We start from the raw sequence: 18,094 nt of genomic DNA, 5'->3' as shown, positions 1-18,094 counted from the left end.
ATATAAATCAGCTCATCTTGTTCTCTGTTTTAAAATCCTCTGATAGGGGAGCAGGTCTACCTCAGTGGTTGAGCACCTGCTTCATGTGTATGAAGTCCTGGATTCAAGCACTGATACCTCCTAAAAAAAATCATCTGATATTTCACATTGTTCTTAGAATAAAATGCAAACACCTCATGTCTTATGCACCTTCCACTCACTCTTCTTGGCTACACGGGCTTCTAACTGTCCTGTGAATATTCCAAGCCCATTCTTGCCTTTAGGCCTTTAAAATAATTGTTCAGAATGCTTGTCTTGAAATCTCTTCTTGGCCAATACCTTTGTATAATTCAAATTTCTTCCCAAATGTTATCTTCTGACTACCCAATTAAAGTACCACTCATATAGCCCTTTACTATAGTTGTCTTCCCAGTGCTTATGCTTTCTGAAATTTTCTCCTCATCTATTTACTTGTTTATTTTCTGTGGCCCCACTGCAAACCACCCCCCCCCCAATAACTGTACCAAGATTAAAAGCTCCAAGAGAACAGCAAGTTTGCTTGTTTTGTTCACTGCTGCCTTCCCTGTGCCTAGAATAGTGCCTGGTGCACAGTAGGCACTTGCTACATGTTTTTAGATAACTAGATACCTAAAAGTGGGTCATCCTAACTAGCTTAGATATTCTAGATTTCTGTTATCTTTATTTTGTTTGTAGTTGTGATATCTTTCACACAGAAAACAGGGAATGGAACAAGGGCCTAATTTTTGTGTGTGTGCAATTCTGCCAATCTCCCAGGAATGTCTTTAGATGAAGCAGAGGTCAGCAGGCAGAGAGGGAAAACTTTGGGCTGTAGGTTTTGAGGAGCACAGAGCACAAGTGGGAAATTGTCATGTTCTGCTGAGTGCGATTTGCTGGCAAGTGAATGACGGCTCCTTTCCTCTGGAATTCCTGATAATGATGTTGGGTATCATCCATAGACAAAACTTGGATCTGGCATGTCTTAATGTTAACCATCTCCCAACAGACACCCTCTTCCATTTGTCTTTTAGTCCCACCTGGTGTTAATGTTTTCACTATTGTATTGAGATAGCGTTTTTTTGAGATTTGGTTTTTGTTTGTATTCTGTGTGTTTTTGAGTTGTGCTTTGATGACACATACTGAAGTCGGACTTTCTAAAGCACTGAGTTTGGTATAAAGAGACTGGCCTGAGAGGTGTCTCACTTTCCCAGCCTCTTTCATGTCTCTAGGCACATCTGTTTGTGGTTCTGTACTTTCTTCTGCAAAAATGATGGGATGAACCCATGACCTATCTCTACAGGACAGGGGATAATCATCTCAAAAGGTACATAAATATATCATCATTGTCATCGTCATCATCATCATTTCAAAGCATGTCATCAATAAGTATTTATTGAAAACACTTATATTTTAATTTACATGGGACGGCAAAGGTGGTTATGATAAAACGTCAAGGAAATATCCTTGAGGCTTATTTATAGCTGTATTGTTGAATTTGTCTTCTGATTTTTAATACACATAAAAAATATTCAGTTTAATACAAACTCTAAGATAAGGGGGTCTTGTGTATTTCTACAGTGTGAGCTCTGTGTTATCTTTGATCATTGTGTACTATAAACAGTATACAGAGTTAGGGCAGTTTACATGGAAAAAACTAGAGCTGCCTGGACCTTGAAAATATTCCCTAATACTTAAGAGCATATCGGATTGTTAATTTTTAAGTTATGATAACACCATGTGAGAGAGAACATAGTATTTTGTTATTTTGCTAATTAAGGTTTAGTATTATAGTTATTTGTTTTGTTTTGTATTTGGCAACTTCCTATGCTGGGAAAGATTTATGCCATGTAAATATAATTTTAGAAAGGAACGAATACAATGAAGTATTTAAGACTGTCTTAAAGATCTAAGAGTGTATGAAAGAGGAGTTGGTGGTGCCTTGCTTATTGAGGATATCAGAACAATTCTTACAGATAAAGGAAAATAAGGGTGACTCATTAAAAGAGGATTTAAAAAAAAAATTTCTCTCTCCTTCCCCCCACCCCCACCAGTTGTCTGCTCTCTGTGTCTATTCGCTGTGTGTTCTTCCGTGACCTCTTCTATCCTTATCAGCAGCACTGGAAATCTGTGTTTCTTTTTGTTGCATCATCTTTTGTTGTGTCAGCTCTCCATGTGTGCAGCACCATTCCTGGGCAGGCTGCACTTTCTTTTGCGCTGGGCAGCTCTCCTTACGGGGCACACTCCTTGCGCGTGGGGCTCCCCTACGCGGGGGACACCCCTGCATGGCACGGCACTCCTTGTGTGCATCAGCACTGCACATGGGCTAGCTCCATACGGGTCAAGGAGGCCCAGGATTTGAACCGCGGACCTCCCACGTGGTAGGCGGACGCCCTATCCATTGGGCCAAGTTTGCTTCCCATAAAAGAGGATTTTTAAATGACGAATTTTTGGTGAGGTGTTTTTTTTCTAATCTGGGAACATGGGAAGGCATACTTAAATGCTGTAGCAACCAGGCTTGGGGATCTGGTAGTACTTTTATTTCATTAGGAAAGTCTATAATTATTAGACAAAGTGGTTTATCTGTTATGCTTTGAATCAAATAATAAGTAAATAAATACAAATATAGAGAGACATTTCTAGAGAGAACTTACCCTTTGGCAGGCTCTGTGCTAAACTTCTTGAATTTTTTGTTGCATTTAAGTCTCAATGATGCCTAAGCAATTGGTACTGCCATATTTCTGTTTCATGGTTGAAGATAATGAGGTTAAGGGCCTTGCCCTAGTAAATAGCAGAGCTGGATTTTCAATCCAATTGGACACCAGAGCAGATGGTCTCATCCCCTTTTGCTGACTCCTTATCAGTCTTCAATTGTCCACAGCTATTTAAAAAGACGTAGCTCCATATCTACTTACTCACAATGCACAATCTCCAGGGTAAAATGTTCAAACTCCAAGATATATTGTTAAGTGAAAAAAAACAAAAACAAGGTGTAGGGCAGTGTGTATAATATGCTACCTCTGTCTAAATTATGATCATTATATATGTCTTCATAAATTCTCTTCAAAAACTCTTGAAGTTTGCCTTGAGGCCCTGTTGGGAGAGGAATGAGAGTGAGACTTACATTTTATGGTGTATACTTTTGGTTCCTTTTGAATTTTCAACTCTGTACATGAATACCACTTTTTTTAATTCAGTTTAAAATGACACCATTTAGAACTAGTGAAAAAAGAAATGCATCTTAAGAACTTTGTAAATTTTAAAACATTGCTTGGAAGATATCATGTCTGTCTATTAAACCACAAGCTATAGGACAGTAATAATACTTGAAATTGAGCACTATACGGGTTCTGGGCCTGATTTTGCCACTAGTCAGCTCTGGGGAAATTACTCAACATCATCAGGACTCAGTTTTCTCAGCTGTAAAGTGGGAAGAGTGAGCATGTTGCTTTCCAGCTTGAAAAACCATTAATTCCTAAATAAGTTCAGGGAAGGACTTCTAAAAATTATTAAAGTCATGGTTAAAGCTAAATGGGCTCATGAGAAGAGCAACCATGCTGCGTCTAGTGGGCAAAGGAATGTCACCATTTGGCAGCAACATGTTGGAATAGTAGTGAAAATGACTGAAAACAGGCAATCAAGCCTTGGTGCAAGACACCGTGTCCTGAGATAACAACCAAAACCACTACCGGAATAATTCTCAATATATTAATCTATAGAGGTGTCGAAATCAAATGCGGGCTAAATTCAAGACTAATTATTTATTTTAAAGAGTTTTTTGGTTACTGATCTATAGAAGCTATCTGGCATAAATTTGGTTTCTTCAGAATTTACTGCGTTCTTGGATTGGATAAATTATAACAGAGGTTGTGAAACTTTTTCTGTAAAGGACCAGACTAAAATTATTAAACTCTGTGGGCTGTACGTTCTCTGTTGTAACCATCCACCTTTGCTGTTGTGGCACAAAAGCAGCCATAAACAATATTTAAATGAATGGGCATAGCTGTGTTCCAGTAAAACTTTATTTATCAAATCAGGTGTTGGATCAGATTTGGCTCACATGTCATCGTTTGTCAAACCCCAAATTTGACAAACTCCTGCCTTAAGTTTCTTTCCCTTGCACTGTAAACCCTGAGATAACTTACCTGATTGCCTCTCCTCTAATTCCTAAATATAGGGATACATGCTTCCATTCTACAACCCCTTGCCTTCAGTCATTCCTTTATGAATAATTCTACCACATTACCCTGGTGCTAACCATATTTTAATTTTACAGGTTGTCTTCCTTATTCCTGTGAATTCATTCTGAAGTGATATTTCCAGAAGACCAGCAGTTATAGTTGTTTGCCTTGCATTCCCTTTGCTTGTATTACCGTTTTCACATAATTTCAACCTTTACCCTAGAAAATTGTTTCCTCAGATATCTTTCGTACCTAGGGAATTGTGGTCAGCCTTGTTTAAAATCTTCAGGACATGACTGGTTAACCTCTTGCTAAATATATTCTTCCCTCTCTTAAGTGAAGCTCAACCACATTGAACATGACACTCACCTCGAAGAGCAGAAGTAGAATTAGGCTTGGCAAATCACTTGGAAAGATAGATGGTGGTCTCTAGTCTTAGTGAATCCTTGGAGGGATCACTACCTTAGCCAGGAAGACTGGGGACAATCCTTATCTGCATAGTGTTACCTGTCTCCAATCCTAGACAATTCCCTCCCAGCCCCAATCCGGCTCCCGACCTTGGTCTTTCCCTTGAAACATCTTCAAGTCGCCATCCTTCTTCCAACATTTGCAAACTCTAAAGCTTCACCTACCATGGACACACTTGATGTTGGCAAAACTTTCCAATTGTTTGCATGAAGGCTCATAGATTATTGAGATTTACTAGATGCTTTAAATTCACTGCTTTCCCTATTCAGCAGTTTAGCTGTAGCCCCAGATAAAGGTGATTTGTGTGATCCATCTTGTTTTATGGCTCACATAACATTCTGCCTTTTTCATGACAGGTTGCTGAATGCTATAAAACCGGGACTTGTTAAAAAGATCAATAGATTGCCTACCCCCATCGCAGGATTGGTGAGTATCCAGATTGAGATTTATTTTCTAACATTCCTTTCCTCTAACCCAAGGATCATGACAGTGCCATTTATTACAGTTCTCTCCTGCAGTATCTATTCCACTTGAATGAGAAGGCATTGAATCCATTAAACTAAGAGGTCACTTAAAAATGAAAGATTGCAGTGATGCCTAAATGGCACCTTAATCTGTGTTTGTATTTTTCCTGTGAGTGATAAGAACTTTCATTCTTAAAGAAGTGAATTTGTTTAGGAGAGAGAGGCTGATAATTAGGTTGACCCCAGGGGAGGAATGTGATTGTAATTATAGTTTTCTCATTTTCCTTCTTCACTGCATTCCTCTAGAATGGAAAGGAGGGGGGGAGGTAGAGAGAAAAGAGAATTTCATGATTAACAAGCAGCACTTCCATGATAAATTGCTGATTTCAATCTTAAAACTCTACTTTGTGTGTTAAACACTGTACTCTAAAGACAGACAGGGTTCTTGGGTGATCTTAACGTTGTTTGGAGAGCGGCGGAGCTCTTCTGAACCTACCCACGCAGAACAAACAAAACTCAGAGGTTCACATGTGTTCAGAAGCAGACTTTTTTCCTCCATGTGTTGATAGGTTTCATTATTCTTGGCAGCTAATTTTAATTGCTTTAAGTGAAGTTACCTTTTGTGTATAACAGAAGGAAAAGGGTTGAAGACCAAGAAGGTGTCCAACTACTCTTAGTTCTGGAAAGAACTGGACACACGCACACATGTGCACTCAAGTACACACACACACACAAAGCTGAGGACGCCTGTGGCCTGGTAATGACTCACTGGCCGCGTCTATTGTGACTGCCTTTTGTGCATGTGGTTTTGAAGAAAACAATAAGAAAAATGTCAAGAATTTAGGCAAAATCCTACATAGACCTTACTGATTGCTGTTTAAAAGTGTCTTAGCCATCTCACGATGACTAAATGAAATTAGATGTGACAAACATTTTATTGTGTTTGAGAATTGTGTGGGTCATGGTGACAAGCTACATGGTTTTAGAAAGTTGAAGTGAAATGGATGTTTTCTTTAAAAATTGCTATTTTTGTGAATGCATTTTGTTTCCAATACTGGTGATTAGTTATTAAAAATCCTTCCAATTTCATTGGTCTGAATCATGTGAAAAATCAGTTAAATGAACAAACAAAACAGATAGCCAGGAAGAAGGAGATTTGAATAATATTTAAATAATCAATTGATATATGCATGTATAATTAAACCTTTATTAAATCCATTTTAAAGAATTTAAAGCCATGATCTTAATGATCCTGACAAATATTCATTCTTCCCCCAAACCTGTGGCATCCTTTGACCTTGGAGCTCCACGATTTAATGACTTCCTGAAAAAATTACAGAAGTCTCGGGTGAAATTCATGTCAACATTAAAAAGCAGATCCAAGTCTAGCAGCTGAGAGAAAATGGGTTTTGAAACTTCAGTTTAAAATGTGAATCGTAAAGAACCATAGTAAAATTAAGAGTTTGGGACATTTGATTTATCTTTATATTATTTTTTATTGCAAATCAAATGTTCTTTACATATTGCTTCTACTTTGGAGTAGGAGGTCACTTGATGCAATAAAGCACGGTGGAAGGGGGGGACATGACTCAGTTGCTTTCCCCCTATTTTCCTGCTTAACATTTAAGTCTCTTCCTTTGAATTTCCTTTACTTTCAGATTCAATGACAAAGGACTTTGTCCTTTTCATCTTTTTCTTTTCTTGCTCCTTTCTAACTAACACTTCACTTACCCTTATCCTATATGACTTATATCTTCTTTACCAATTTATTGTCTTTAGTGTACAAAATGCTTTCATACATCTAATCAGTTACTACCCATTCATGAGTGATTCTTGAATCTTCCTGTCCCCCAGTTACCTCCAAATCAGCATTTTCCAAAAACCAGTGCACTAGTTGGGATCCTGGCAGGAAACATAACCAACCCCATTACGTTAATGTTCTGCCAGGGTTCTCTCTTCAAGCCTATTATCTGCCCTCTTACTTCACTCATGCTCTTGTCTGCCTTCATAACCCCCAAAACATCATTTCTGGCCAAGTCCTCACTCCTGAACACCAGACTGGTAGCTCTGGCTATTGGTCCTCTCCATCTGGATGTCCTACCAGCATTTCAAACTTAACATCTTCATAACAGAATTAAATGGTCATGCCCCTCCACCTATTTTACAATGTCACCAAAGGCATCATAAGCATAGGCAGTTGCCCAGGTTAGCTTCGATGCCTTTCTCCAATCTCTCCACTTGTCTGCATTTCCTTGCCCACTGCCCTGGAGGAGGCCATCCCCATCTCTTGCCTGGACTGTTCAAGTCAACTTGTAGTTCCCCAACATGTTCCACTTTGTTGATGTCTTTTCTCATGATACTTCTTATGTATAGACTATCCTCGTCCAGCTCTTCTTGACAAAATCTGATTCATTTATCAAACCCAGCACAAAACTACCTTCTTTGTGAAGACTTTAGTGTCGAAGGTCTATAATCTTTAATTAAGAATACACCAGCATTTCCTGGTATAGGAGAAAATGAGTTAATGTATTAAAGAGATAAAAGTTGACTGTTTTAAAATTTGCTTTGAGGAGTAAGATTTTGAACAATGCTTAGAAATTTTTTTAAATATATTTTTTATTTTAAAAAGATACGTATATTACATAAAATGTTACATTAAAAAATATGCCCCACTCTGCACACTTCCCACTTTTCCCACATTAACAACTTCTTTCATTAGTGTGGTACATTAATTATAATTGATGAACACATTTTGGAGCATTGCCACACAGCATGGGTTATAGTTTACATTGTAGTTTATACTCTCTCCCACTCCATTCTGTAGGTTATGGCAGGATATATAATGTCCTGTATCTGTCTTTGCAATGTCATTCTGGACAATTCCAAGACCCAAAAATGCCCTCATATTACATCACTTTTTTGCTCTCCCTGCCTTCAGCAACTCCAGTGGCCACTGTCTCCACATCGATGATATTTCTTCCATTGCTAGAATCACAATAAGTCTATAGTAGAATACCAGTAAGTCTACTCCAGTCTACTTTTATTCCCCAATCCTGAGGATTCTGGGATGGTAATGCCCACTCCACATATAATTGAGAGGGAGCTTCGATCCCATATGACTGATGCAGTTGTAGACTCCCTTGGTTCCTTGGTGTGGTGGTTTTCTATTCTCACCTCCTTGTTTGCTGTCCTGGGTGAGTCCAATGAACTGGAGAGTAAATGTTGCAACTCCATGGAGGCTCAGGGCCCAGCTGGCACATGGACAGCCCAGAGATTCAAGTCTCTTGGACATTTACCTACCAACTCCAGTGCCAACTATAGGTTCAATAAAAAGGACAGAAGAGACATGTTTAGAGAAGTTACATCTGAGTCCAACTCTGTCACACTCAGGAGCACAAATACCAAAGCAGGGCCCACTGACAAAGCACCAAACTCTGGAGCTATCTGCCATGACCATAGGACCTGGGTATCTCTGTAGCCCTCAGGAGCCCCACTATTTGGGGGTAGTATCTACTTTGGCTGCCTATCAGATCCTGCTGAGACATGCATAAGCGTTACCTCTCTGATGACCTCCTGAGTCATTTTGAAGCCTCTTAGCCATATAAACTCATTTGTCTTTACCATTTCCCCCTTTTATTCAAGGTGTCTTTTTCCAGTTGCATCACCAGCTGGTGCTGGGTAGTAATTCCTTGGTGCCAGGGAGGCTTATCCCCAGGAGTCATGTCCCACACTGGGGGAATGCATTTATATGCTGAGTTTGGCTTAGAGAGTGGCCACAATTGAGCAATATGGAGGCTCTCAGGAGGTAACTTTTAGGCACCCTGCAACACTAGGCTAAGTTGAAATTTCAAGAGCAAAAGGCTCATAAGCATAGTCATCAGTATTAAGGGCCCATCAGTGGACCATCCTTCTTCACTGGTCATTGCCCCTGTACTTGGGGGATTATTGCTGTTGCATTAGAGAACATGGCAGAGCTCCCCAGGATGGGAATTCAGTATTCTTTCAGTTGTGTGAATCTTTACAACAACTGCTGTTAATAGTTGGAAATTAAAGATGTGTAAATGGTTGAGCACTCATGTTAAGACACTGGTCTTAAGCAATTAATAGGCTATAATCAAAACATATAATGCGGGAAGCAGATTTGGCTTAATGGATAGAGCGTCCACCTACCATGTGGGAGGTCCAGGGTTCAAACCCAAGGCCTCCTGACCTGTGTGATGAGCTGGCCCATGCGCAGTGCTGATGCATGCAAGGAGTGCCGTGCCATGCAGGGCTGCCCCCTTCATAGGGGAGCCCCACACACAAGGAGTGCACCCCATAAGGATAGCCACCCATTATGGGGGAAAAAAAAAAAAAGCACAGCCTGCCCAGGAGTGGCGCTGCACACACAGAGAGCTGATGCAGCAAGATGACACACAAAAAAAGAGACACAGATTCCCTGTGCCGCTGACAAGAATACAAGTGGACACAGAAGAACACACAGCAAATGGACACAGAAAGGAGACAATGGGGGTGGGGAGAGAGAAATAAATTAAAAAAATAAAATCTTCAAAACATATAATGGGTCCAAATGATGTCAGGTGTGTTTGGAGTTCACTTAGAAGTCACAAAATCACTTGGATAGAATGCCTCCCAAAATATCTCACCTAAACCCAATCCTGAGGAAGCAATTAGAGAACACCAAATTGAGGGACATACTGCAAAACAGTTAGCTTTCACTCTTTTACATTGTCAATGTCATTAAAAATTTCCCCATCCCCAAAAGGCTGGAAAACTGGTCTATGTTAAAGGTGATTAAGGAGATATGGCAGCCATTGCAATGTGTGATTCTAGACATTGTGACAATTGCAGAATTTGAATATTGGATAATAGTATTGTCACAGTAGTGAATTTCCTGAATGTGATAACTCCTGTGTATCTAGAAAAGTACCTTTGTTTTTAGGAGGTACGTGCTCTGGTATTTAGATGTGTCTTTCAGCAAAAAGAAAAGTCTCTGTATATTATGTATAATTTTATGCACACATGGATAGTAAGAAAGAAAAAATATGGCAGAATGGTGGGTCTAGTGAAAGAGCATAAAGGGGTTACTGTATTCTTGCAACTTTTTGATAGGTTTGAAATTTTTCAAAATAAGTTTGGGATAAAAAAATTAAATATCATTTTTTTGTTGTTGTTGTCATTAAATAAGTAGTATTTGAAAAATGTAGAGGCTTGGGTCAGGCTTTTTTTTTGAGCATTTTTTTTTCCAATGGCATTTTCTTGCTGCTGATGTTCGTGATGCTCAGGAAGAGACAGAGAATCTGTCAAGTGATCTATGGGCTTCTAGGTTCATATGTATTTTGTCTGAGGTTCACAGGCCACTGGCATCTATTGATTGAGGAGCCAGCAGTGGCTAGGGCCACAGAGATGAGGGAAGTTTTCCATCCTGCAACCCATTCCTATGTGTCTTAATGGCCTAGTGTTGAGAAACCCATCTATTAAGATGGCCCAGCTGCTTGACTTGAAGATAAATAGAAAAGTGTGTTTTCACATAGCAATCCTAAATTATAAACACATGTAGATTTACAAAGGCATGAATAGGTGTATTTTAGCCCCTGAGTTGAGCTGTGGTTACAAAGAATTCAGGGGTGAAGGTGTTAAAACAAAGTAGTTGAAAATCATTTCCTGGCAAGAAGGCAAGCCCTTAGATCAAGGTCTGCATTTCTTCTGTAACAATTGCTGACACATGAAGCAGTATGGTGACTGCCTGCAGATGCTTGCATTCTTTTTTAGGTGTTAGTGATACCATTCGCTGTTGCCAGAGAGAAAGACCTCAAATTTAGGTCTTGGCCTACCAAAGACTTTTAAAAACACTGCCCTTCAGGCTGCCAGTTCGACAGTATTGCACAATCAAGCCACATCCTGAAACTCAATTTAATGGTCGTTAGAGATCATTTGGTTTCATGACAGAACATTAGACTTTGTTGCAAAAGACAGAAATGTATAAAATCCTTGCTTAGACGGGAGTTTTAAAATGAAGCTTTTTCTTCGCCAGATTTAGAGTGAGCCAGCTGTTGTCTGTGAGTGAGTGTGTGTGTATGTGTGCATGCATGCATGTGTGCACACGTGTGAAGTATAATTGGAAATAGATGATATTTCAGGATCCTGCTCTTGAATGCTTGAACCTTCCTAGCATTGTCGTGGAAAATTTGCTTCATCCTGCATAGGAATTTATAAGGGTGAAAATGATCCTTCTAAAGAAAGAGCGTTTGTCAGAAGGAAGGGCATCATAGATATATTTGTTTTACAGATGAGGACATGTGGGTCCATTAAAGGGGACTTATTTGCCCGTAGTGGATCCTAACCCAAGGCCACCCTTTCCCTTGGCTGTGCTACCTATCAAAAGTGTTCCTGTTGAAGATGGATCACATATTCATGACAAATTATTTTATGTCTTGTAATAAAGAGGAGAGGCAAAGACTCATGTTTTAAGTTCATCTCTTTTTTCTTCCTTTTGGCCAATGTCCTCAAAATATCTTTCTGAGCTCTATGAAAGGCCTCACTTCATGGGACTTCTCTTAGCCTTATGAATGGTGGAAATTTGACTCTAACCGAAGTTGACTAGGATATAGCAGGAATGTAACTGGTAATTATTCTACCACCTCATAACCCTAACCCACTCAAACACATATTCTTTGGAAAAGGGAAGATTTTTTCTATAATCATAAGATAGAGTTTCAAATATGCTTAGAACTGAGCTGCCTGATATAGGTAAAAATGTAAGTTTCCATAAACTCTGTGGGCTTTAGGAAGCTTTCAGAAGGTATCTGCTTGTCTTCTGTAACCAATACTAGAACAGTTGACATTTCATTGTTTGAGGGAGAGCAGGGGAAATGATGAAAGGGCTGTCAAGATTTCCATATTATGAGAAGATTAAAATTATTAATGGTTTGGACAAAAACATAGACATGAAACTGTTGAAAACTGAGTAGGAGGAGTGAAAGGTCTTTATGCAAACTTCATATTTTAGGAAGATGACAAGGCAATAAATTTGGGTCCCAGGTGTTTTGGTTATCTGCCCACCAAGAGGAGGTGTTTTGCAAATCCTAACTCGAGATTAGTTATTTATGTGCCTCAGCTCATGTTTATCAATGTCTTATATTTTAGGTTTATACTCTACAACATCCTTTAGAAGGTCTAGAGCCACTTACCTTCCCTTCAACTGTTTTTCTTATAGTTACCTTAGAAATAAAAATGATTAAAGTTCTGTTCTATGCCTCTGTCTCTCTTCAAGGTAAACTTGTTTTTCAGGCCAGGAGGGAGGCGGAGCAGGCAAAGAGGGAGACCAGAGCCACCATAATGATAGCCACCACTTATTAAACACCTGCCATGTACCCTTCTTGATCTTTACAAAACCCCCATGATGTATTTTATTACTATATTTTGGGAAACCAAAGCACAGAGAGGTAAATTAATAGCTTTCCAATAGTAAGAGACAAAATTGGTATTTGAATTTGGGTTTGCCCAATGTCCTAGGTTGAATCCTTTGTGGACCCCAGAAAATTATGTTCTTAAGCTAACCCATTCCTGTGTGTGCCAGCCTCTTATATGTGGGACCTTTGGATTAGATTCAGTTAAGGAACCTTTCGATGAGATCACATTTGATTAGATCACCTCAGTTAAGGGCCTTTGATTAGATTGTAGGAGCCAGGGTGGATCCTAATCCTTTTACTGGAGCTTTATAAAAACTGAGGATTGAAAGCACAGATACACAGAGCAAGAGACCTGGAAGCTTTTCCCCTGCTGTATGAGAGAGGACTCCGGGATCACCTACAGCTGAAGAAAGACAGAGAAACCCTGAGAGAGAGGCCAGGGGCTGGAATCAGTGGAGCAGCCCGAAACTGAAGAATTAATGCCTGGGGAGAGAAGAACTGTATGCCTGATTGCCCGTAGCTGAGCTCAGGGACAACAGGAGCCTAGAGGAAAAGGCACAGATTGGCCACCATTTTGCTTTGCCACATGGCAGATGTCCAGGATCAGTGGAGCAGCTGACCTTTGGTGAGGCAGCATCTCTGATGATACTTCGATTTAGACATTTTCACAGCCTCAGAACTGTAAGATTTTATCTAATAAATTCCAGTGATAGAATCCAACCCATTTCTGGTATTTTGCATTGGCAGCCTGTGGCAAACTAAATCATTTTAACTCCTGAGTCTGTGCCTTTTCCACTCTATTACAGTATCTCTGTTAGTCCTTATACTATATAATTGAACCTCAGTGCTCCTGAATTTCAAGGAGAAATCTCAAATGTTTATGGAAGACAAACTCTCACCTCTCTCATTTCAGATCTATTAATTTAAGCAAACTGAAACAGTGACTTATTTTTTAAAGGGGTTGTTCAATGTAATATTTCTACTATAACTCCTATAAAATCAAACTGTCATGTCATCACAGTCAATGCAATACCTGTGTGACAACCCATGACAATAAGAAAGCATTAGAAATCTTTAATGAAGACTTAAAAATACGTAGGTATTCTATTCATACTATATACCAACTTCCTAAGTCCCCCTGAATATACATACACACATATATTTACACTCACATGCTTGTCAGCTCCTCCCAAATCTCCCTCCAACTACCAAAAATCTTCCAGATTACGAGTGTGCTAGTATTTGTCTTTCTTGGCTCTTTTCCCTTTTTCTGCAAATCAACCCAGCTAGACTCAGCTTCTTCCAACTCCCCTTTCACCTATGATCCTGATTCTGAACAACAAAGACTGGGGAACAGGCAGACACAGAATTCTCCTGCATGGGCAGAGGAGGAGGATAGACTTTGAATACTCCCACCCTAATATATTTTTCCTGCCACACTCTACTCTTTGCCAAGTTTCAGGTTTGATCAGGGATCTCAAAAAGTGGTCCTGCTCTTCTTTGGGGAACAACTGAAAACTGATAATTAAGTGATGTTCTGTGTGAAAAAGGCACATTTCACTGAGGGGAATGAGTAGACCTTGTGAAGTGTAGCAGCGACAATTGAATTTGATGACACACTTTCCTTTATCCTCATTGCTGGCTCAGTAAAGGAAGCCTCAGTTGAATTCCCACACCATACACAGAAGGAATGCTCAATTTGTTGCTCTCAGATACAGTGCCAAAGTCAAGCCAAAGTAGGGTTGGTGGTTAGCATTTTAGTAGGCTTAAACATAAAAAAGCATAGACTTCTGGGAAAAACAAAACACACGAGTCTTTGGTACACTGAAACGTGCATTTAATTGAATGGAGGAATATGAATTTAAGAAGTTCTTAGGTTATTTGATACCTCCCAAGTCAATATGGCCTGTATGCTGCTAGTTGTAACAGCCTCCACAGTTAGCATCCAAAAGTACAGATATCTCATGTCCCTCACCATCTCAAATAACTTTATATGACTCCCACTGCATATAGAATGTCTCCATTTGCCAGGGCTGCTGTGACAAATACTATACAATGGGCTGACTTACACCACAGGCCTTTATTGTCTCATGGTTTTGAAGGCTAGAAGTCCAAAATCAAATTGTTGCCAAGGCTATGCTTTCTCCTGGGTTCAGTCACATACTGGTGATGGGTGTCCTCCATCACATGGCAGTCTCTCTCTCCTCATTGATTTTTTCTGGCTTCAGGTTTTGGCTTCTTCTGACTGACTGTATCTGAATTTCCTCTCTTGATAAGGCCTCCAGTCATGGATTAAGACCCACCATGATTCAATTTGGCCACACCTTAATTAATAATGTCTTCAAAGGTCCTATTTACAAATGGGTTCATACAGAAAAGCAGATTAAGATTTGAACCTGTCTTTTGTAAGGTACATGAGTCAACTCCCAACATGGAATGAAGTACCTCAAAAGGCATTAGACTCTTCCTGAGCTAAGGGTAATAGGCTATTTTTATCTCCTACTGTACCTATCACTCTTAGGAACTAGGGATATAGTTTATTTGTAACCAAATGCTTGGCCACACAATGAATACAAAGATAAAAGTTTATCAGTCAGTGAAGCCATTCTCCCCAGTGAGTTGGACAGTGTAGGATGGAATTCTGGTACCTATATAGCAGGCTGGCTTTTGGTGTTCATCACCAGTATGCTTGGAGTAGACCAATAAGTTTGTTCTCTTTTTCAGCTTTTTGAGAAGCTTGGGGCAGTCTGATATTATTTATGAATTCCAAAAAAAGATATTTGATTATGTTTGTAAACTGGTCTGGTCCTCTGGGTATGATACCCTTTGATTGTATTAGATTCAGAGATGTCTTTGATTAAATTATGTTAAGATTAGGGCTTTGATTAAGCTATGTCATTAGGGTGTAACTTAGGTTGAGTCCCCACCCCCTTGGTGGGCTGATAAAAGACTCTCACACGGAAGAAGAGACAGAGAGAAGAAGAACACAGAGGAAGAGAGACAGCTCATTAGACATGGCAGAGACCCGGGGAAGAGAGATGAACCTGATAGCCTACGCTGACCTTATGAAGGGAACAGAGCAGCCAAGTCCAGAAAGAAATTAGCCCTGAGGAGAGAGGTGAGCCTTATGCCAGCCTACAGTTGAGGTCAGAAGAAGCTGGGACTCTGGAGCCTTAAGAGGAAGAAGGTAGGCTGAACCCTTACAGATGGCATCCACCATCTTGCTTCAGCATGTGGCCAATGACTTTGGGTAAGAAAGTACCTCTGATGGTACCTTGGGTTGGACTCTTTAAGGCCCTATGACTGTAAGCTTCTACCCTAAATAACTACCCTTTATAAAAGCTAACAAATTTCTAGTACTTTGCATCAGTACCCCTTTGGCTGCCTAAAACTAAGCTGAGTAAGAGCTCTTGCCCCCATCTACCCATCCTGTGATTGTGATTATTACCTTCCCTCTGATTTTCTTATTTGGTGAATGCATTATTTAGCTATTACTTTGTAACAAATTACCCCAACTTTGTAACAAAACAACAGTTATTAGCTAATCATTTTAAAAAAATCTTTTATTATCTCTCTCTCTCTTTTTTTAAAGCTAATCATTTTAGTGAATCAGGAATCTGGGTATGGCTTAGCTGTTTCCTCTCATTCAGGATCTCTCACAAAGTTGCAATCAAGATGTCATGTGGTTGATTTTAAGACTTGGTTGGGGAAGGATTTGCTTCCAAATTCACTCATGTGGATGTTGGCAGAATTCAGTTCCTCGTAGGCTGTTGGCCAAAGTCTCCCTCAGTTCCCTGCCATGTGAACCTTGCCCCAGAGCAGCCCACAATGTACCCATTTGCTTCATCAGAGTAAGCAAGAAAGAAGAACCAGAGGGAGAGAGTATGAACAAATGGCTGGAAGTCAACAGTCCTTCATGACCTAATCTCAGCAGTGATACTTCATCATGTCTGCCACATTCTGTTCATTAAAGGCAAGTCATTAGATCCAGCTTGTTCTCAAGGGGAGGGGATTGCACAAGGGTTTGAATACCAGGAGGCAGGGATCATTGGGAACTATTCAGAATTACCTACCACAGTGAGTGGAATGGTCGTATTCTCCCATTGAGAAATCAGGGCATAGATTTTCCTTCTCCTGAAAATGTGTCCCTTATGGTTATGATTTTAAAGATAACACTATATTTCTTGGGCCCCTCCTCTTGCATAACATCCAAGGTCTGTTTCCCATTTTCTTCTGCAGACATATACCAAAAGATGTGTGTTCTCCCTTGCCTTCCAAGTGAAAATCCACTTTTAATTAAGAACATAATTCCTACCTTTCAAGAGCTCGCCTTCTAAGAGACAAAGATAAAAATAAGGTCTAATATAAGGTAGACCGGGAAACGGACTTTGGCCCAGTGGTTAGGGTGTCCGTCTACCACATGGGAGGTCCGCGGTTCAAGCACCGGGCCTCCTTGACCCGTGTGGAGCTGGCCCATGCGCAGTGCTGATGCGCGCAAGGAGTGCCGCCCCACACAGGGGTGCTCCTGTGTAGGGGAGCCCCACGCGCAAGGAGTGCACCCATAAGGAGAGCCGCCCAGCGCGAAGGAGGGAGCAGCCTGCTGAGGAATGGCGCCGCCCACACTTCCCTGACGACAACAGAAGCGGACAAAGAAACAAGACTTCAGCAAAGAGACACAGAAAACAGACAACCAGGGGAGGGGAGGGGAATTAAATAAATAAAAATAAATCTTAAAAAAAAAAAAAAAAAAATAAGGTAGACCATGAAATGTGAAGGAAGTATAATGTGCAAGGAAGAATAAGGTAGAAATTTTTATTTGCGATAAGGACTTTAGAAGAGTTGGGATTTAAACAGGGTGTCTACAAATAATGAAGACCATTAGAACTGGGGAAAGGGCAGCCTGGAAAAGTGGAATGAGAAAGACTGACCCAGAACATGAGTCTAGGTTGGGAGTGGCTATTATTTGCATACAGTACCGCTGGAGCCCAGGGTCCCTGAAAGAAATCAGTACTGTGAAAAATGGACCTGGAAGGAGAAGTTAAGACCAGAAATGCCAGTTGGAAGGGTTTAGACTTGTTTTGCAAGCAATAACAGACCCTCAAAACAAGGGACACGTATTCCAAATATCTCCGGAGGCTGTGTGAAAAGCAGATTATGGAAAGAGACTAGCACAGAAGCCAGTTAGGAGGCAAGGAATCCAAGGGAGAGAGGATGACCACCTAAACCTGGATAGAGGCAGTGGAAGAAGGAATGAGGAAACAAGGTTTATGTTTTTTCACTGAATGTAATATACCATCAATTATAAGACACCCCATTTTTTTAAGTATCACAAGAAAGAAAGAAAAAAGCTGTGAATTAAATTAAGACACAGTGCCAAGACACCAGAAATGGAGAGATGCTTCTTTATTTTAGAGGTGAAAAAATGTACATCATAGAAACGAAGAAATATGATAAATATTCTTAAGCTGATGACATCTACATTTTGGACTTGAGCAACTTGGAGGCTATTAATAGGAATCACTAGAGGAGAGGAATGGAAAATAGGTTCCAAGAGAAAAGATGAATTATCTTTTGA

General features: G+C 40.1%; 1 protein-coding gene across 14 annotated transcripts in view; it reads left to right on the top strand.

The window, feature by feature from the left end:
• Positions 1–18,094, top strand: part of LIMCH1 (LIM and calponin homology domains 1) — a 397,989-nt gene that overhangs the window by 193,834 nt on the left and 186,061 nt on the right. For all 14 annotated transcript variants that reach the window (XM_058299328.2, XM_071216751.1, XM_071216737.1 and 11 more), the window contains exon 3: positions 5,000–5,069. In XM_058299328.2, the coding sequence (XP_058155311.1) occupies positions 5,000–5,069 (70 nt within the window). The remainder of the gene's footprint in view (positions 1–4,999; positions 5,070–18,094) is intronic.

Source organism: Dasypus novemcinctus, chromosome 1, assembly GCF_030445035.2.
Source record: "Dasypus novemcinctus isolate mDasNov1 chromosome 1, mDasNov1.1.hap2, whole genome shotgun sequence".
Classification (NCBI taxonomy): Eukaryota; Metazoa; Chordata; class Mammalia; order Cingulata; family Dasypodidae; genus Dasypus; species Dasypus novemcinctus.
This window is presented reverse-complemented; position numbering and strand designations above follow the sequence as displayed.